The following is a 21504-nucleotide window of genomic DNA, read 5'->3' as shown; positions in this document are numbered from 1 at the left end:
TACATTTTTGAAAGATTTGTTCTAATTCTGTGAAATACATAATTGGTATCTTGATAGGAATTGTGTTGAATCTTAGATTGCTTTGGGTAGAATGGACATTTTAATGATGTTAATTCTTCCTATCCATGAACATGGTATATGCTTCCACTTACTTGTATCTTCTTCAGTTTCTTCCTTCACTGTAATTTGCCAATTACAGATCTTTTACATCCTTGGTTAGATTTATTCCTAGGTATTTTATGCTTTTTGAAGCAGTTGTGAGTGGGTTGTTTTATTTCCCTTTCTGCTAGTTCATTATTGGCATATAAAAATGCAACTGATTTCTGGATATTAATTTTGTGTCCTGAGGACTGACTTCATATAAGATCTGATTAGATCACCACTATCTTTAACCATATAGTGTCTGTGATGAACTCATCTGTATATTAAATATTAGTAAAGCTTATTTTGAAGGATTAAGAAATACGTGAAAATAAAAGTTCTAACATCTTCTCCCTGCACTCCATGGAACATACCTTGCATATCCTGCAGTATGGGTGCATATCACTTGGGAAATACTTCCAAAGAGGACTCCCATGACAAAAGAAATATCTCTAGGTTTATGTATTAAAACTTTCAGAATGTTATTAAGGAGTTCTAAGAGGAAGATTTTATTTTATTTTTTTAAATATATTTTATTGATATGCTATTACAGTTGTCCCTTTTTTCCCCTTTGCCCTTTATTTCCCTTTATTCCCCTCCTCCCATTAGCATTTCGCCACTCCTTAGTTCATGTCCATGGGTCATACATTACAAGTTCTTTGGCTTCTCCATTTTCTATACTATTCTTAACCTCCCCCCATCTATTTTGTACCTTCCAATTATGCTTCTTATTCCCTGTACCTTTTTCCCCTTTCTCTCTCTTCCCTCTCCCTGCTGATAACCCTCCAGTGTGATCTCCATGTCTGTGATTCTGTTCCTGTTCTAGTAGATCGCTTAGTTTCTTTTTGTTTTTGTTTTTTACGTTCAGTTGTTAATGTCTATGAGTTTATTGTCATTTTACTGTTCCCACAGGTTTTTACAGCCAGAGGTTTTGAGGCTTTATTTCCCTGCATTGAAACCTTGGTTTGAGTGGTCTTTCTCACTCCCCCATTGTTCCTCCTGGTTTATCCGCACACACATGTGGGACTGACTGGTCCACCAGCTGCTGCCTGTCACATGTCTTCTCCACACCAGCTGCTTGTCACCATCCCTCTTACCAGTGTAAATGAATGTTTCTTCTTAACACTTTGGTTGTCAGACTTCTGTACAGTTTGATTTCCTGGCAGTTCTGGTTGTTTTTTGTTTTTAAATTTGTTGTTGTCCTTCTTTTGGTTGTGCAAGTATGCCTCCATCTTGGCCAGAAGTCATCAAGACTTATAACTTTAAAGTGCATAGTTTAAGAAAAGAAAATAACAAAAATTAAGCATCTAACTTATGAGGTTGGAAAAATAACAATAAAGTAAATCAAATAAAAGAGAAGAAAAAGTAAGAGTGGAAAAAAAATGAAGTCAACACTCATAAAATTCTTGTCAAACCAGGAATAGAATAGAAATATCCTTAGTCAAACAACATATATTATGGTAAAATATTTAAACATGTCTTTCAAATTTAGAGAAAAGCCTGTCACTATTTTCATTCAACATTGTACTAGTGCCCCTAGCCAGCACAGTAAGACAGAAAAACAAATGATATACAAATTAGAAAAGAAAGACCAGTATAATATCATTACTTAAAAAATCATAATTGGGACTTCCACCAAGATGGAGGCATAGGTGGAAATACTGTGCCTTCTCACACAACCAAGTTTAAAGACATCAAAGTTTTAGTAACAAAAACGGCAGCTAAGACACAGAAAATTGAACTATAGGGAAGTCCAACAACAATGAACCGTTCAGCCAGACCAGTAAGAGGGGTGGAGCCAGCAGCAGAGCGGGTTTGGGCAGGAAAGATCTCTTGACCCAGGCGCACAGGTGGCAACAAGCGGACCCAGTAAGGGCGCAAAGTGGCAGGCTGACCGGGGTCACACATTCGCACACGCAGATAAACCAGCGAAGGAGCGAGCAGTGAGACAGACCACGCAGGCCCCAACAGCAGAAAGCAGCAGAGGGGACCACCATTGCTCCTCTTTGACCCCACCCCCACATACAGCCTCACGACCCAGGAACCTGGGTGGCCCCGCCTTGGTGAACACTTAAGGCTCCACTCCTCATATGTAAGAGGCATGAACAGACCAAAACATGGCTCAAGAACTCAAAGCCCCAGAGCCAATAACTCTAAGCGACCAAGAAATAGCCAAACTTTCAGATGCACAGTTCAAAGCACTGGTGATCAGGATGCTCACAGAACTAACTGGTTGACTTTAGTCACGAATTAGAGGAACATATGAAGGCTAACCTAATTGAAATGAAGGGAAATGCACAGGAAACAAATAGTGATGAAAAGGAAACTGGGAGTCAAATCAAGGGAGTGGACCAGAAGGAAGAAAAAAATGACCAAACAAAACAGAATGAAGAAACAAGAATTCAAAAAAATGAGGAGAGGGTAAGGAACCTCCAGGACATCTTTAAATGCTCCAACATCCAAATTATAAGGGTACCAGAAGGGGAAGAGGAACAGCCATAAGTGGAAAACTTATTTGAACAAATAATAAAGGAGAACTTCCCCAATCTGGCAAGGGAAAGAGACTTCCAGGAAATCCAGGAAGCTCAGAGTGTCCCAAAGAAGTTGGACCCAAGAAGGAGCACACCAAGGCACATCATTACATTAGCCAAGATTAAAATGAAGGAGAGAATCCTAGAAGCAGCAAGAGATAAGGGGACAGTCACCTACAAAGGAGTTCCCATCAGACTGTCACCTGATTTCTCAAAAGAGACCTTACAGGCAAGAAGGGGCTGGAAAGAAGTATCCCAAGTCATGAAATCCAAAGACCTACATCCAAGATTGCTCTATGCAGCAAAGCTTTCATTTAGAATGGAAGGGCAGATAAAGTGCTTCTCAGATAAGATCAAATTCAAGGAGTTCATCATCACCAAGCCCTTATTATATGAAATGTTAAAAGGACTTATCTAAGAAAAAGAAGATAAAAAAGATGAACAGTGAAAGGACAGCAAACTCACAGTTATTAAGAACCACACCTAAAACAAAAGCAAACTAAGAGGACAGCTAGATCAGGAGTGAACCATAGAAATGAAGACCACATGGAGGGCTAGCAACAGGGGAGTGGGAGGAGGCGAAGGGGGGAGAAGGTACAGAAAATAAGTAGCATAGATGGTAGGCAGAAAATAGATAGGGGGGCAAGAATAGTATGGGAAATATAGAATCTAAAGAACTTGAGACATGTGGTCATAAACTAAAAGGGGGGAATGGTGGGGGAGGGGCGTGCAGAGTGGAGGGGAATGAAGGGGGAGAATAGAACAACTGTAATAGCATAATCAATAAAATATATTTTAAAGAAATAAAAGGGAAAAAAACAACCATAATTGTCTACATAGAATATCCAAGAGAAAATTAATAGCAGCTGTTAGAACAAGAGTTTAAGCAAGGTTTCTGGCTATAAAAGTTATTAAAAGTTATCAATAGAATATATATATACCAGCAATAAACAGTTAAATGTAACTTCACAGATGCTTTTATGAAATAACAGCGATTTTAAAATCTAAGAATAAATCTATGAAAAGACCTGTGAGGCTTTATGGAAACTATTGAAAAGCATTTACAAAGAACAGAGGACAGCTAATTTCATGGAGATACACCACATTCAGGCAAGGAAAGGCCCAATAGCATAAAAATGTCAGTTCTCCCTGAAATTAATTAGTGAATTCAGTATAGTTCTGAAAGAAATCCCGTTGGAGTATAATAGATCTCATTCTACAATTTACATGGAAAAGTAGAAGACCCAGAACAGCAAAAGTAATGTATAAGTCAGGCATCATATGACCTGCTGTATTAGCTATTAATACTTACTCCAGCTCTGGATGGTGTGGCTTAGTGGATTGAGTGCCAGCCTGCAAACCAGAAGGTCACCAGTTCAGTTCCCAGTTAGGGCACATGCTTGGGGTGTGGGCCAGGTCCCAGGTAGGGGGTACGTGAGAGGCAACCACACAGTGATATTTCTCTCCCTCTCTTTCTCCTTCCCTTCCCCTCTCTCAAAAAAATAAATAAATGAAACCTTAAAAAAAGAAGACTTACTCCAAAGGTACACTAATTACACAACATGATATGGGTACAGGATAAATGGAGTACAGGGGTCCCTCCATGGGTACAGGGATGGATAAATCGTTGGAACAAAATAGATAACCCAGAAATTGACCCACTAATATTTGAGAACTTACTATATCATAAGCATTATGAAGGAATGGTGGGCTGACGTGTTGGTTATAGTACCTCATACCACATACATACAAAAAATATGTTCTAGATGGATTGAATAAGTATGAAAAGCAAAACTTTAAAATAAAATACAGTAGAATGTGTTAAAATCTGTTAAATTTCTTTATATATGCCTACACATATGTACAGTTTTATAAAAATGCATAAGTATGATCATGTATGTGCATTTTTTTTCCTCAGTACAATCCTTTTGCTTGGCAGTTTTTTCTCCTGTTTTCCTCCCCATATATGTCTGTGTTCCATCCCCAACCTCCACTCTAATCCATGTCAACAGCACTGTTAATGTTTCTCTGTATATTTTGCTCATAGAGTTTTTTACAGATACACAACCTCACAGATAAAATACGCACATGGAGGATTTTTGCTTAGTTTGCTTTTCAAAGTTAGCATCATATTATTTATACTTTTCTGCATTTTCTAGATCTTGAGTTTTGTCACTTCATTTTCTTGTTTTTTCTAAGTCTGATTTATATTGTTTTTTCATGTCTTATGTCATTTTCTTGTCTTTTACCTAAATTTGAAATAGTAGTATGTTACAGTTTGTCTCTGAGCATTTCCTTCTGAGGTAACTTCGTTCCCTGTAGGGTTGTTGTTCTGACCCTTAGTCTCTTTTTTCTTAGAGTTATTTTTTGAAGAAGTTGAGTTGGAGAATTTTCCATTCTTTTCAGTGTGAATATAGTTTTCCTGGACCTTTAACAAAGAGGTTTGGTTCAGATGAGTTTTCTAATTTCATGGAGCTCTCTCTTTTGTTCTTTTCGTGTTGGCCTGCTTCTGAGACTTTCAGGCTCCATGTGTTTTCCCCACTTCTACCTGGACTTGATCTTTCTTTTTTTCTACTGTCCTGCCTGATTTTGATTCTACTCCCACCAGTTTCTCCTCAAGCTAATTACTTTGGGCCATAATAAAAGCATATTTTTTTCTAGCGAAGATTCCCTCTCTCCCGTAGAATAAATAATGTGTGTTCCTTTTTAAAGAACCTTTGTTGCCTTTATGTATAAAACATTTACTTTTTCTCTAACAAGTATAGACAGCCCTTGGCTTATATAAGAGTATTGTCCTGAGAAACTTTACATAAGTTTTTTAATAGGGTGGAATCACTTCACAGACAAGAAATGATTTAATCAGGGGGTGCTTATTAGACAGTATATATGGTAGAGGTAATTTATGAGCATTCCTCATAAAAAATATTCTTCTAAAACAGTCAAAGGCTTCACTTCTTAAAGTGATTTTTCTAGTTGTATGGAGTAATATGCTTTACTTCTGTTAAGAATGAAATCTTTTTATCTTCTAGAAAAGAAAAAGAAGAGCAAAAGACGATGATGTCGTAAGCCTTAGCAGCCTTGATCTGAAGGTAAGCCTTACTGCTCTGTTAAGAAAAGCATTTAAAAATATGCAGGTAGCATTGATTTCTGTGTTATAAGAACAATGAATGTTTGGGGGGGGGTGCATTTTTTAAATGTAAAACTGAATGCTATTGGCTCTTATAGGTAGCCTGTTTTGTCTGTAGTACTTTGTTGCCTATGAGGAGGAAACCCCCCTCAGAACAATGTTAGGTTATAACTGCTCATCACATATTCATATGTCTAAGGAGACCAGGCCTAGAGTATTTGAAAGGAAAGGTGGTAGGATAAGGACTGTGGTGAAAAGGAGGGCGCCATGCCCCTCCTGGAAGAGGAAGCTGCCACTCTGCTTGCGCCCACTGCTGCAGGTGGGACTGCAAAATCCGGATGTTTATGTGGTGCAATCTCCTGAATTTTAAAAGTCAGATCAAATTTTTTCTAAAACAATGTGTAGGCCAAATACCTCATCTACAAGCCAGATGTGGTCCATGAGTTTCCAGTGTGTCACCAATGAAAAACTAATATGCAGTGCACATGTAAAAATAATTATGTCCTTTAGTGTACAATTGTAGTTAAGTCCAAAAGCCTGGTATCTTTGGGATTACTTACTCCATAGAGTAAGGTTTATGTCCCTCTCTTTCTCCTTTTTATTCTTTGGCAAATTTTTAGAACTATCTTGGTTTTAAGAAACCTTTTCTAAAGATCGTATGAAAAGTAATACATTTTTAATGAGATTTAAAAAAATAGTTTGGCATTATGTTTAATGATAGCAGCTACTGCTGTTTTTTAAAGACAAGGTGTTTTCTAAAAATTAAGTTTTAATAGGCCTGTCCCCTCAACATATTAGCAAATCTTGTAAGCCAGATTGTGTGTGTACATAATGTCTTTCTAGAAGAATTATGTGTCTTCAGTGTTAGGCTTTTTGCAAAAACAATTTTAACTACATTTAAAAACACACACACACACCTGAAGTGTTTATTAAATATTCAGCTTCTTGGTGTCTGTCCCAGATCTCTTGCTTTAGAATCCTGGTGCTTGGGCCAGAGGTACTTTTATTTTTTATTGTATTTTTTCCATTACCTTTTATCCCCCTTATACTCTCTTCTACCTTCACTTCCCCTCTTCCCCCCAGCAGTCACCACACTGTTGTCCATGTCCGTGAGTCTTTTTTTTATTCATCCCCTTACCCTCTAACCCCTATCCCAGAGTTTTCTGCCTGCTCTCTATCTATGAGTCTCGAATCTTGTACTGAAAGAACAAAAAAGTATGAAATGGTAATCCTGAGTGTTTTTAAGTATGATTTAAATCAAATCATATCCAGAAATAAGACAGTTATGTGTAGTTAGCTACAATAAAATCATGGTCAAATCTTCTTAAAGAAAGTCCTTCTTGTCTTCACCCCAGTTTCAGCATTTATCAATTTGTGATCAATTCGGTCTTGTTTCATGTATCTACTCACCTACCCTCCTGTGGACTATTTTGACTCAAACCCTAGATATTGTATCATTGCATTTATCTTATCAGATGCAGCGCCCACACTTTCCTTAATTGTTAAACATTTTTTTGTTTTTTATTTTGTCTGTCTGAATTCCAATTCATACAAGGTTTATACATTATGATTGATTATATTTCTTTAGTATCTTTTAATCTGTAGGTTTCCGCTCTTTGTTTTCTTGTAATTCATTGTTGAAGAAGTCATGTCTTTTTTCCAATACAGTTTTCCATAACCTTAATGTTCATGATTATATACCCATGGTATCATTTCCTGTGTTCCTCTATTCGCTGTATTTCTAATAAATTGGTAGTTAGATCTAGAGATTGTTTTGGGCTGTGTACTTCCTTCTGAGGGTGTATAATGTCTTTTTGTAATGTTTTCAAAATTATCATTGCCTACATCAGTTTATTTATTGAAAGTTGCAAAATTATTTTCTTATGCCTTTATCAGTCCTCTCTTTATTATCTGGAATATTTCTGTAAAGAGAAATATTTTTGTAAAAATTCCCATCATCAATCATTTGGTTACTTTGAGGCACTGAGTTATAATACAGGCAGGACAAATGTTTGACTCTTTTCTTTTATTGGTCTTCAAAGATAATGAGTTTTATTCATTGAAATTCTCTAAAAGTGACTGATTTTTTCTGCATAATGTTATTATGAAATCATGAATATGAACATATTTGTCATATTTTGACCATTTTGGTTATTACTTTTATGCTCAAATTATCTCTTCTTTAGTGACTGTATGCTGCCTCAGGATGCTGCCTTTGTCCTTCCCATCCCCCGCCCCAGCTTTATTAAAATATACTCGACATACAACATTGTGCAAATTTAAGGTGCACATTGTGTTGATTTCCTTTTGACCTGCGCCTCATATTTAGAAGTTTATTGGCCTCCTTTTCTTCCAGGACTTATTACTGGAATAATAGTCAAGTTATTCCAGATTCTGGGACAGCAGTTATAGTATTACAAATTAATAAAAATGATACTATTACTGAAAACATTTTATGTTTTATTTTTCAGAGTTTGTCTTTGACACATAGACTGTAATAAGGATGTACAAATTACTCAGTTTTTAAATTATAGAACTAGCTCTTTTCTGTGTGTAATTATGCTATTAACTCACATCTTTTGATTTTTAATTTTTAAGAATTACTGCTTTTAAGTAACAGTTCTAAATAAGTATGTAACAAAGGTGTGTAGAATTTCAAAGTCAGTTCTGTGAGATTCTTGTTTCTATCCTTGGTTCTTGTACCCTGCTCCTTTCCTCTATACAAAATCTTTTTTTTAATTTTATGGTTTATCCTCCACTTTTTAAAAATATAAGCAGTTGCAAATATATCTATATATCCTGCTGTCTTGAATAAACAGTATCGTGTTCTCTTTCATTATCTGTTCTATTTTATTCTTTCCTTTCTTGTTTTATTTGTGTTTTTGCTTTGATTTATCTTTTGATATTTAGGAAAATTGATATTTTCATTCTGTTGGTTATCTTTATATAATGCTTTCAGTTTCCCCTTGTTGGTAACTATAAATTGGCTCATTCCTCTCAACATTATTTTAATTAGCACATCTTCTCTGATTAAAGTAGTATCATTATTCTAAATTAATACATTCAAAGTAGTAAGTGCTTACTTTACCTTTCATGTGCACACCATTCTCCATTTTTTTAAATAGTTTTGCTGTGCCTAACGGGTCAGAGCACTTAGCCATTACAAGCTGTGCCGTGTACCCTAGAACCATCATTTAGTTTTAGTTCTACAAGTAAACAAATACATATATTTAGCTCTCAGCACCAGTCCTTAGGTCACTACCTTCCTAGGTCTTTGGTTTTCTGAAGCTCATTCTCTAGTACAGGGGTCAGGAAACTGTGGCCCAGGAGTCATATCCAACCCGCTCACTTATTTACATACTATTTATTTACGGCTGCTTTTAAAAGCACTACAAGGACAAAAGTTGAGTAGTTGTGGACCTGCAAAGACTAAAATATTTACTGTTTCGGCTTTTACAGAAAAAGTCTGCTGACTGCTGTTCCAGAATTGAGTGAATTCAAAGGAAATGTTCATGGGAACCATATTCCCTGAGTAATTGAGTGTGCATATCAGTTTGTTTGCAGTCTTTATACTTGAAGGTTAATTTGGATGGATATGAGATCCATGCCTCACATTTTCTTTACTTGAATTTATTAAATATTTCACTCCATTGTTTCTGGCATAAAGGGCCACTCTTAAAAATTTATAATAAATAGGTCATTTGAAGTTATTTTGTAACCTACTTTTTTAAATTACAGTTTTTGGCATTGTTTCTATTGTTTCGTCTTCCCTCTCTGTTTTTTATATTTATGGTGGATTTTTTTAAAGCTCATCTTCCTTTTTGTCTTAATGCATTAGTCATTTTTTTTATTCTGAAGTAATATTTTTAATTCTTTCTTGGTTCTATCGCCTTATTTTAAATTGTCCTTTTTCCGGTCACCTAATTTCTGAATTTTTATGTTCTTCCATAGCTTCTATAATGTGCTTATTTTATGCTGTGGAGGCATTCTACTCCACATTTTCTGTTTTCTTACAATAGTTTGAAAGTAGGTTCATGATTCTTTTCTGTTGCTCATTTTTTAAAAGCAGTGAGTTTTCCTGCATTTTTAGATGAAGATAGCCTGTTTCCAGCTTCATAACTGTAGAGCTCCTTCTGTTGTTTTTACAAACTGATTTTATTTTACTTTTTAAAGATTTTATTTATTTACTTTTAGAAAGAAGGGAAAGGAGGGAGAAAGAGAGGGCAAGAAACATTAATATGTGGTTGCCTCTCATACGCCTCCTCCTGGGGATCCGGCCTACAACCCAGGCATGTGCCCTAGACTGGGAATCAAACCCATAAGCCTCGCTTCCCAGGCAGGTGCTCAATCCAGTGGACACCAACCAGGGTTCACAGGAATCATGATTTTTTAAAATTCATCCTCATGTTTTCTGATGTCTTTTTTATCTCCCTTTTTTAAATCTGAACTTTTTTTTGTCTTTGCTGCTATTGCCCTGTTCTGCTCAATTTGGATTCTACTCTTAGCAGTCTTTCTCAGAGTAGTGTTAGTTTCAAAAATTTATATGGCCCATATTGCTTTAGCACCTGTAAACTCCTTGCATGGATGGCAGTATGCCTTCCCTCAACCTAAGAATTTGATCCTTAGAGTCCTTTCCACATTAGACTGTTGTTCTAAGACTAGCACGCCATTGTGGCTGATCCCCTAGAATCAGAATCAGGGCCATCAGAGAAGCCCATTTTCCTTACCTTTTTTTCTTAATGCACAAAGACTGATACTTTGTGAATGTCATAGCTGTTTGGTTAGTCACTCACTACCTGTCAACAAAAGGTTTTGATGGAAACATTGTCTCTTTGTTTTGTTGTAGACTAGGTTTTCTGTTTTGCTATGCTAGTTGCTCTATCTGCATTTTTTTTTTCTTTAAAAGTGAAGACGTGTCAAAGATTTAATGTATTAATGAATGAACCAACAGAATGGTAAAGCTGGTCAAAGAAATATAGGAAACAGTCTTTACTGGGGCTGCTAGCACACCAGGCACTGCTGTTCAAACAGTAAGTGGTTTTCTGCCTTGGAAAGCATAGCCTACCTTGAGAACCATAGGGATCAGCATTGAAATCCCCTTCCAGGCCTTAACAGAGACATTACACAACATCTTTGTCTACCGTAGGTACCTCAAGCTTGATCAGAATGATGTCATCAGTATATTAAACTAACGTGATATTCTGTGGATATCAAGGCTCATATGGACACTCAATGGCAGAAAACAGAAAAATTAACAGCCTCAGTGCATGAAATACAGGCTGCTGTCCTTCCCACATAAAAGCTAACTACTTTTGGTCTTCTTTACTGATGGCAATTGAAAAGAACACAGCTAGATTAGTAGCCATCTATCAAATGCTAGAGGATGTGTTGATCTGTTCCAGTAAAGATTCTACATCATGCATAATAGCTGAGATTAAACTTTTAGTTAAGTTTACAGTAGTGTACTGTTAGCCAAAACAATCCCTCTCATTGTAGAAGGCACACAGATTAATTGAATAGAGATGCAGTGGAGACTACCACTCTTGCCTGCTGTAACTTTGATGGTTAACTCTATTTTCTCTTGATGTGCAGTTGTGCTTCTATTTATTATCTTGGTCCAGCTATTCACCTGTAGAAGGTGAAATTTTAGGGGCTTCCACTTGCCCTTCTAGTCATAATGACTCTGAGACCATTATAAAGGTTACCAGCTGCTTTTTCAAGGCTTTTAAAGCAATTAACAAAAGCCAGGCAGCTCTTTAATCTTTACAATTACTATTGCCTCTATGTTGTTCATATGTCACCACTGCTACATAAACCATTCTTCACTGCTCCATCTATACCCAATCCACACTTACAGCCTTTATCATCGTTTTACCAATGAGTGACCCAGTTCCACAGTCCCATCCTGTGTGCATAATCTCTAGGGTCAGTCTCAGTGTCAGTGTATTTGCCAGGATTCCCTCCAGAAATCAGAGCCTGAACTTACGCAGGTGTCTATAACTAAGTTGGTCAACACTGTAGACAACTAAGGATTGATCTTGCTGGGACCTTCTGTAGAGCTCTGTGAAATATACTGCAGAATTGTTTTCTCAGGGGACTGAGGGGGAAGTTTTTATCCATCAGTTCCTATGCTCCAATAGTCACGCTACATGCTACATGCCACACTGGCTTCCAAGAAGCCCAGGATGAAAAGCAAGAGGTACATGGTGCAGCTGAGGCAAGGTGCTGTCATGGAGCTGTTCGTTGGGGGAACATCAACAACTCAAGTAGAAGTGGGCTGAGACAATAAGAGATTGGGCATGGGCCTTAACTGTGTTTCAGGGGAAAATCCCACTCAAAATCTTGTTACATGAACAGAAGTGATCTTAATTATACTGGGAATGATTTGTTGTTCTGTGTACTTGAAATAAAAAGGCACCACTAACAGCACCAATTCCCCATTTTCTTTACTCTTTGTATTATCATTGCAAAAAGAATCATGGTTTTAGTCATACCAAACTTTTTAGCCTGTCAACTATTCTTTTTATAGTCTTTCTAGTAGTATTTAATTGATCTGAATTGATCTTTTCCGAAATCAAATTCTTAGTAAAGCTTGCAGACACACTCAGATTTTTAATCCAAATGATTTTTAAAAACTCAAATCCACATGTAACTTCATTACTAACTTCTTTGTTGTTGTTTTAACTCATTACTAGATAGTTTGGAACTCTAGTTTTTCTGAAATTCTATTTTGTTAATATTTCAGTTAGTGCTTCTTTTTTAGTAAGATTTGAAATTCTGACCTGGCTGGCATGGCTCCGTGGGTTGTGGCATCATTCCTGCAGATTAAGAGGTCACTGGTTCCATTCCCAGTCAGGGCACATGCCTGGGTTGTGGACCAAATCCCTGGTTAGGTCGGGGCGTGCAAGAGGCAACAGATCACCAATCGATGTTTCTCTAACCCATTAATGTTTCTCTCCCTCTTTTTCTCTCTCCCTTTCCCTTTTTCTGAAATTAAATAAAATCTTTCAAAAAAAACATTGAAATTCTATTACTAACCTTTTTTAGTGAGATACATACTAGTTATCTGTATCTTGAACTCTTTGAACTAGTTATTTGTATCTTGAACTCTAGAGTTCTGAAGTGGAATATACTTTTCTTATATTTAGAAAAATTTTTGTACATTTGTATGATTTTTAAATATGTTTATGTTAGTAATATAAAACATGAGAGGTACACAATGCCGAGAATATAAATTCTACTGTCATTTGTATTTCTGTACAGATTAAAAGATGGTTTATGTTTTCCTCTATGTAAGATCCTTGCAAATAATTACCAAGTTGAAAAAAGCAGATTGGCAATTGCATTTCACATTATTACTTGTAGAGGGCAGCAGAGAGCTTAGATTTAGTTTTCTCTGACCAAAATGGCTTTCCTAGCCTAATTTCTAATTACTTGTTATTGTTCCAAACAAAAAATAAATAAAAACGTAATATCTAGACTAAAAAAAGTAAAGATGATTTTCAGCTCTAATTTATTTCTAAATTTTAGAATTTTTATTTTATATCAAAGGAAGAAAAAGGTCATTCTAGCCTAACAGTTCTTTTTCTATGGAGAAGGCAGACAATGTAATCTCTCTCTTTGCTTTATTCATTTTTTACAAAATAAAACATTGAAAGCCCTATAAAAGCAAAATAGAGTGTATAACAGCCTTGTCTTTCGAAACCAGTAACTTTACCAAAAACCTAATTTTTTTTTACAAAGCTGCATTATTTTTAGATAACTCAGTTGTCTTAAATCTATAAATTCTAGATTTTCTACATACTGAGAAGATACTTAACCAATCTATACATCATGCGTAGAAACTTATAAATAATTCCTATTAATATCATTAAATCGTCTATTGAAATAGGATCTTTTCTGAAACTTAAGTAACTGGAAATATTTTATCTTTTTACTTAGCTGCTGATATAAAAAGGCTAGAAGGCAAGTAATTGATAACTTTTGGTATGTTTTCTTCTCTGTGAAATGCCAGTAGTTATTCAGCAAACACTGGCCTGAGATTAGGAGACCGCAGCTTTAAACCTAACTCTACCCCTGACTCACAGCATGACAGTGATCGCTGAGCATGCATCCAACATGGGTATTTATTACATGCAGTGACTTCTCTGGAACCTATGTTCTAATAGGAGTTGAACAGATTCTACCCTATCCAGACAGTGATTAATCATGCAACTTTTTTAACTTTCTGAGTCTAGTTTTGTCATCTGTAAAATGGAGGTAATAATACATGTTTTATAAAGCCGGGTAAATAACATACATAAAGCACCTAGCACAGAGTAAGAACTCAAAATTTCCCTTTCCTTTTTCACGGATGTCCTTCAGTTTCCTCCTCAGAAAACTGAAGAGGATGAATAAATAATCTCAGAGGATTTTTCCAGCCCTCTGATTTGCAAGGAGTGTAGTTGGAGTCAAGATTCTCTCAGGTTCATCGCTCAGAGTACTAATTGAACTTCCCGTGTTCATTGTTGCTTCTTTAGGTTCTATATACCATTGCCTAAATTATATTTGGTCCATAAACCTGAACATTCCTGATGAAGCTGATTTTAGGGTTGGTGAACGGGGATTTTTGTTCTGTTACTATCACCATTACATCCTATTTGGCCCTTTATGCTTTTTTAAAGACTTCTTATCTTTACCTTGTGAGTCCTCAACCAAAGGAGAGAAATGAGAGATATCCCTTCCCCTCATTGACCTTACCTGTCTCAGAACTGAACAGAAAAACATAGTTTGGAAAAAGACATCAGGTAAGAGATCCATTCTATGTAGCTGTTTATTCCTTCGTGAACCTAAGTGGTCTTAAAGTGTTGGCCTTACTTGCACAATTTTTTAACTGATTAACTGAACCAGACTACTGGGTTCTAGTCCACTCTCTTACTACCTCTGAGGGTTTAGGCCAGAGGTGTCAAACTCATTTTCAATGGGGGCCACATCAGCCTTGAGGTTGCCTTCAAAGGGCCAAATGTAATTTTAGGACTGTATAACTGTGACTACCCCTTAACTAGGGGCAAGGAGCTCGGCCCTGCTGCCAGGTAGAAACAAGGTGCCAGGCCAGATAACACCAGGCAGAGAGCCGGATTCAGCCCGAGGGCCTTGTGTTTGCCACCTGTGGTTTAGATCTTACATTGTTCTTATCTGTAAAATCAGGGAATTGGATTCCATGGTCTCCAAGGTGATTCCACTTTAATACTGTATAGAACTCTCTTCTACAAACAGTCAAGCACTTTTATGGCAAACCACATCACATTGCCCATGTGTGACCAGGTAATAAAGGATAGATGATGAGATAGATATAACCAGTCACCATTACTTTATGAAGCATAAAAAAAAGTCACTACAGAAAGATGAATTAACACCAATACAGAACACACTGGTGTTTATAGAAGGGGAACGTTGCCTCTTCCTGCAAGAAATAACGTTGTCCTACAAACCTTAGTAAATTGTTTTTTATAGATTATTTGTCATTATAGTCTGTGCCATTATTTGTTCTACACGCTCTTCAACCTCTGTAATCTTGGGTCTTTATTCCACTGAATTAGCACACTTGAAGGTCCCCATTAAACTTAAAACTACTAAATCCATGAATCTTATCCTTCTCAGCCTTTTTGCTGTAACTAACACATTTTCTGCCCTTGACATCTTGCTTTCATTTCCGTTTCTTTCCTTCTGACTGTTCCTTTTGCAAAATTCTTTTTCCCTTAGCATTTCTCCAAAGTTAAATCCTTGGACCTCTGGTCTTTTCATCCAGATATTCTCTCCCAGGCATTTTATTCACTCCCAAAGCTTAACTCGGATCCGTGTATCTGTTCCCAGTCTGGCATCTTCCAAGTCCTTGTCAAGCATTTCCAAGTACTAGCTCAGTATTTTCATTTGCATGTCCTTCCACCACCTCAGACTCATCTGAAATGAAACTCAGAATTTTCTTTCAAAGCTTAATTCCTCTATATTTCATTATTTACATTAACATTTACCCCTCCTAACTTGAAAATAAATCATAGGCATCTTTGACTTCTCCCATAGGTTATCTTTTGCATATATATTCTTTACCTACCTTACACAGAGCTCTTTATATTTCCATACATTTTAAAAACCATCTTGAACACCACCTTACAACATAACTTTCATTTATCTGTTGCATCTGCTTAATAAAATTCTCTCCTCCTATCTTTACCAACAGCCCGTGACCTCACATTAGGTTCACACCCTTATGTTACTTTGAGAAAGTTTTGCACTTTTCCCTTGCCCAAACCTATGAAAAACATAACGTGGCCTTCAAGGCATGAAATAACATCTCAAAATCTCTTCCCTAGTGTCTTTCCCATCTCAGCTCAGAGAACTACCAGGTGGTTTCTGCTTCTGAACTTCTATAGCACTTTCAAGCTATATAGCTTATTTTGGAATTTTCAAAAGCTGTCTTATACTGGTTGTCTTTTCATGTGACCTACCTTTACATAATGGTCTATTAGCACTTTAGGAGCAAATATGAAACCTATTTTTTTTTGTATCACCCTCAGTATCTAGAATAGTGCCTTCTACATGGTAATAGTTTTCTGTTCCTAATAAATCCTAAGAATAGAAATGTTTTTGCAGATTACCAACATTATATCATAAATAGTAGTATATACAGTTAGGATAAAAATCATACCTTTCAAAATACAATACAGTACTTTATATATTAAAAAAGAAAATCTGCTTCATAGCAGGCCTACCAAACCAACAGAAGTAGTGTTTTTTCATAGGGGAAAGGGTTTGGACTAGAAATTTAGAGACCTTGAGCAGGTCATTTCACCTCTGTGAACCTCAGTTCTTCAGCTGTAAAATGCAAGACTTTGGAAGATTTCTTTTTACCCCGTTAGGACTACATCAAGGTTAATACAGAATAGAGAAGGACTATGTTATGCATTTTTAGAACAGAAATCACCTTTTATGTATTTGTTATAAAACTTCTGTTACACAGATATGAAATTTTTAAAACAAAAAGTAACTGCTTTTAAGTCTAAGAAATACTGAACTTTAAACTCTGAGGTAGCCCAATTTGCATTTACTTTAGAAACAGAGTGACCTGAAGTGTGTCTGTTGTACTTACGCAGCTAGTCTTAAGAAAAAATGGTGGGAACCATTTTCTGAAGACTTAGATAACCTTAGAATTGTGTATATACTGGTACTCATGTAAAATAAAGGCAAGGCCCCTGGATAATTAGGCTTTTCTTTAGTATATTCACTTACTTAACTCCGAATTACGATTTTCTTAAAGTTGTCAAGTTGTACATACTAAATTTCTTCCTAGGTAATAGGGTTTTATGGAAAAGGTATTCCTGCCTGTGGCCAAGTACTAAAGTAGGTAACCTAGATAAGCAATTAGTTTCCCTTAGGGAATGATTTTAAATCAGGAAAAGCTTTACGTTTACCCAGCTTCCTTTTCCCTTTTGCTCTTACCGTAGATATTCCAAACCTCTAAAGAGCTTTCTCTTGAACAGTGAAAACTGAGAAGCCTAGGTGTGCCTAGCTGTGGTTAGCTGGAGTCACGTGTCCATTAGGTGTCCGCCCACTGGAGCCTGGTCCGAAGTTGGCCCCGCCCACAGAGCCTTGAGGTCTGTGTGCTTTTTCACTGCGGCTCCCAGAGGCAGTTAGCTCCACCACAAGGAAGAGGCATGGGCAAATGGCTGCCAAGGGTGGCTGAGCACTCAGAAGAAAAGTCTGTGTGCCTGTGTCGTGCTTGGTTATAGGGGCTGACTTGGATGTGGATTAATTCTAAAGATTTTAAGGGATACTTGGTGAAGCATGGTGGCGCATGATGAGACTGGAGGTCTCCTACCTATTAAAAGGACTATACGAGTCCTAGATGTGAATAATCAGTCCTTCAGAGAACCAGAGGTAAGACTTTTAGAAAAAGATTAAGCCAAAGGGATATTTTATAACTCTACAGAAACTTAAGATTTTTAACAATTTATAAACAGTATAATGTTAAACTTTGATTTTACTGAGTTTTAAAATGTGTGACTAATTTATATGCAAGTTTGAAATGTGTCTAGGAACTTTGGTATAAAGTTTAGGAACTATGGTATAGTTAGTTTATACACAGTATAGCATGAGTGTACACAAACTTTATACAAAAAGAAACAGATTTTAAATGTTACACTATAAAATTTGGTTAAATTGGTCACATTTCTGATGCTTGATTCAGTTACTACTTTTTTAAACTTCCATTTATATTACCTAGTCTTAGGAACTGCTTTATGGAGTAAGACTCCCCTGCCAGTTAATGCTATGAATAAATTGCATCTAAAATGCTTTCTGACCTAGTGCTTATTTTTATTTTTCTTTCCATATCTAAATAGTTAATTGTGTGCGACTTTTTTTCTTCAGGAAGAAATAGATGTTAAAATATTTCAACCAATGAATTTTTAGCTACTGCTACCCTCCTTGCTTTGTCTGAAGTCATTATGGTTTTTTTAAATCTTTATGAACATTTATCAAAATAAGTTATGATTTTTGTGCCATTTTATTTAATTTTGACAGTTGATTTAATATTATATGAGTATACCATTTATACTGCATGCTACAGTTTATATAACATAGTGTTCCTGTTTTCCATTAACTGCATACACTTATCTTGATTGTGATGATGGTTTTGTAGCTATATACATATATCAAAATTTATTAATTATATATTTTAAATATGTACAATTTGTTGTATACTTCAGTAAAGCTGTGTATCATACATACATTTTGCTAGTTAAAATAGCTGCCATGTTTGGGAGGTTTGCTTTCATTTGATGTGGTTTAGCTTTGGTTTTGTTTTCCTCTTTGTTTGATTTTGGGTTTTGCTTTTATGTTTTAGTTTTCTCAAAATATCTAAGCATTTCCATTGGTTAGAGCAAGTCATACATGGTCATCAGTATAAATACTGATACAGGTCACCTTTTGGGCCATGAAGAACTAGACTTTTTGTTTGGTGTCAAGTACTAGCCATGTTTCTGCCATACCTTTATTCCAGAGATTAAAAACGCCAGGAATATTGTCAGGGTTTTAGTGCTGGCCACACAGTCTTAAACAAATAACTGAATTTGACTATTTTGATTATTAAATTGAAAGAGAAGAAATCCTATGTGATCTTAACTCATTTTTATCTTTTTATAAGTAACTTTTATTCATTCTTCACATTATTTTAAAGTTCTTGCCAGATAGAGGAGAAAATTTATTTATCCAGTAACCCAAACTAATAAAACCAGGCACATTCCGTTTTAATTTAAGTCTTGATTTGGTTGACTATAGAAGAGACCCTCCTGGAATAAATCCTCTTACGTGACACCATTAATAGAAGAAAACTTTTTACAATAAAAACTGAGTTCACAACAGAAGTTTTCCATGTCGTTGCTATTATGTGCAAGGTACATCTCAGTAAAAGACTTTAAATTGATCTTAACAATTTTCTGTTTATAGATATTCAGAAAATGCTTTAAGGCATAAAATCTAACTTCAGATGGATTAGTAAAATAAATAGCTTGATTTAAAAACTCAGTCCCAAGTAGATTCCCCACAGAAATACATGTGACTGCCTAGCTAAACTAGATAGTCTGGTTAAAAGCTAACTTAAATAAACAACATAAATTTATGTTAGAGGGTGTTGAATGTTTTTTTTTTCTCCCATCTAAGTGAACTTTTACCCTGGTGAAAGGTTGCCTATGATAGAAAGTTCCTTAAACATACAAAACTCATTGGTGTTCTTTGTTCCTGTAGATTTTCAGATTGTCTTTTGAGGAAATTGAATAGTTTTAATATCTATACTTTTCTTCAAACTTCTTGTATTCATCATAGCATTGTTAATAGCATTCCAAATAAAAATAAACAACCACAGCAAAAACCATTATGTAAGCATTATTTTGGGTGGTGGTAAGATAGGTAGACTCCTGCTCCCCTCTTCCTTCATCACCTCTAAACACCGTACCTGCATTCTGTGTATGTGGAGGGTAGGAGTAGTTTTCGTACCAGTTCTCAAAAAACTTTGTTGTCAGCATTTGCGTTGCTACAGTACACATGTTTAGGCTCTTAATAACCAAACCAAGATCATTAAAAGGGTTCTTCTGAACCTCTGAAGAAAAAATACTTCTGGTTATAGCTCACATGGGCCAAATCTTAACCTGTATTTTAAAAGACAAATTTTTGTCCCAACCGTAAGGCTAACTTAGGAATGCCTAATCAATCCATATCACTTCTCCACAATTTTTTCTGTATTATACTTTTAAAATAGTAGGTGTATTCTGAAATTAGTAGTGAAGCATAGTTTAGTATTACATCTTCACATTTCAATCACACTTTTTAAATTATTCATTACAGTTTTTCATACTTTTGAAATATACATGCTAAATGTTTGTGTTGTGTTTACCAAATACTTTTCCTGCCTTTTAGTAAATCAGGAAAGTTACTGTTGGATGCCCAAAAGTATGTGTGAAATGTGCAAAGGTGTCCCCCCACTGCCCCCACACACATTTCCTGATTTAATACCATACTTTCTTACCATGACATTTTAAGTCTCACGCTCTGAGCTAGCTAGGCACTCTTACCAAGGCATTTGAGATTAGATAAATTCATACAACTAACATGTCCTTTGTGAAGGAAGAAGTAAGATTGATTATAGGGAAGTTTCTGAAGGACTAGGGAGCATATTAAACCACCAAGTACTGCTTAACGTGATATCCTGCCACCCTAAAAAGACTGCACAAACAAATCCTCAGTAGTTCAGAAAGATGCTGTAGACATATTTATATTTAATTATCTAAATCTAAATTCTGTAGTTTTGATTTAAATACTCTATAAAGAATTTGTATCATTAATTTGATATTATATAATAAAGTAGATATCAAATATTTTCCTCTCAGCTAAGCTAACTATTCCTTTCAAATTCACTGGGAATAGTACCTTTCCATAGACTTTTAAATTGAAATTAAATATTTTGGGATTTACTAGGAAGTCACATTTGTTATGTTTTTAAACAAGGGAGAGGAATTAGCTAACCTCTCTCCAAAAAGTAGAACAGAACTTCTGACAACTGCTTTGTTTCTAGTTACCATTGGCATATCTTACTTTGTGAGGTAATTATATCTCCATTCAAACAGAAGACTCTTTGTACTGCCTTTACTAAGTAGAAAGGAATGCCTTATGGTGGACCTTCAGCCCATGCATGTGTCACTGCAGTCTTGGGCAGATGTATATTGTAAAAGCGTTCACACATGTCATTGCCACACAATGTGTCACTTTATTATATATCTTGAAAGTTTCTATTTCAGTTCATTTAGCATTTGCACATTAGTGGCTTTATATTCACAGTTTTACTTTGGAGTTAATTATTTTGGCAGGGGTGGGGGCGGCGATTCTATAGTTCCACCTCTTAAGCCCCTCAAAGGCCTGAATTGATTATCTGCAAAGTCTCCTGCCTTTAGTGGGTGTCCTTCCTTTTTGGCGTGTGTGTGTGTGCCTTTAGTAGCTTTTATAAGTCTAATTGCTTCTCTGACTTTTTGAACCACTTAAGTTTGTTTCCAGAGAATTTTATCTCTGCCACTTTATTCTTAAATTACTCTAAGGAGATTATTTTTACTCAATATCCACAGCCTTTACTTTTCTATATGACTTTAGTCATATCAAAGAATTTTTAGAAATGGGAGGGAG

General features: G+C 35.9%; 1 protein-coding gene and 1 long non-coding RNA gene across 4 annotated transcripts in view; one reads left to right on the top strand and one right to left on the bottom strand.

The window, feature by feature from the left end:
• NET1 (neuroepithelial cell transforming 1) overlaps positions 1–21504 on the top strand; it is a 50820-nt gene that overhangs the window by 21063 nt on the left and 8253 nt on the right. Inside the window, exon 3 of one of the 2 annotated variants that reach the window (XM_037156614.2) lies at positions 5702–5761. In XM_037156614.2, the coding sequence (XP_037012509.2) occupies positions 5702–5761 (60 nt within the window). Of the gene's footprint in view, positions 1–5701; positions 5762–17440; positions 17713–21504 lie in introns of those variants that run through there. The other variant, XM_037156620.2, reaches the window with a different exon arrangement.
• On the bottom strand, positions 595–17342 carry LOC128627517 (uncharacterized). 2 transcript variants are annotated; one of them, XR_008391725.1, is made up of 4 exons: positions 17275–17342; positions 12582–12684; positions 3985–4025; positions 595–1401 (listed from the first exon to the last, which is right to left on the bottom strand). It is a non-coding gene; the product is annotated as an uncharacterized LOC128627517 (long non-coding RNA). The 2 variants fall into 2 exon arrangements; XR_008391724.1 differs by having other exon boundaries at positions 12582–12664; positions 17275–17322.

This window comes from Artibeus jamaicensis, unplaced genomic scaffold (assembly GCF_021234435.1).
Source record: "Artibeus jamaicensis isolate MK-2021 breed Jamaican fruit bat unplaced genomic scaffold, CSHL_Jam_final contig_426, whole genome shotgun sequence".
Classification (NCBI taxonomy): Eukaryota; Metazoa; Chordata; class Mammalia; order Chiroptera; family Phyllostomidae; genus Artibeus; species Artibeus jamaicensis.
This window is presented reverse-complemented; position numbering and strand designations above follow the sequence as displayed.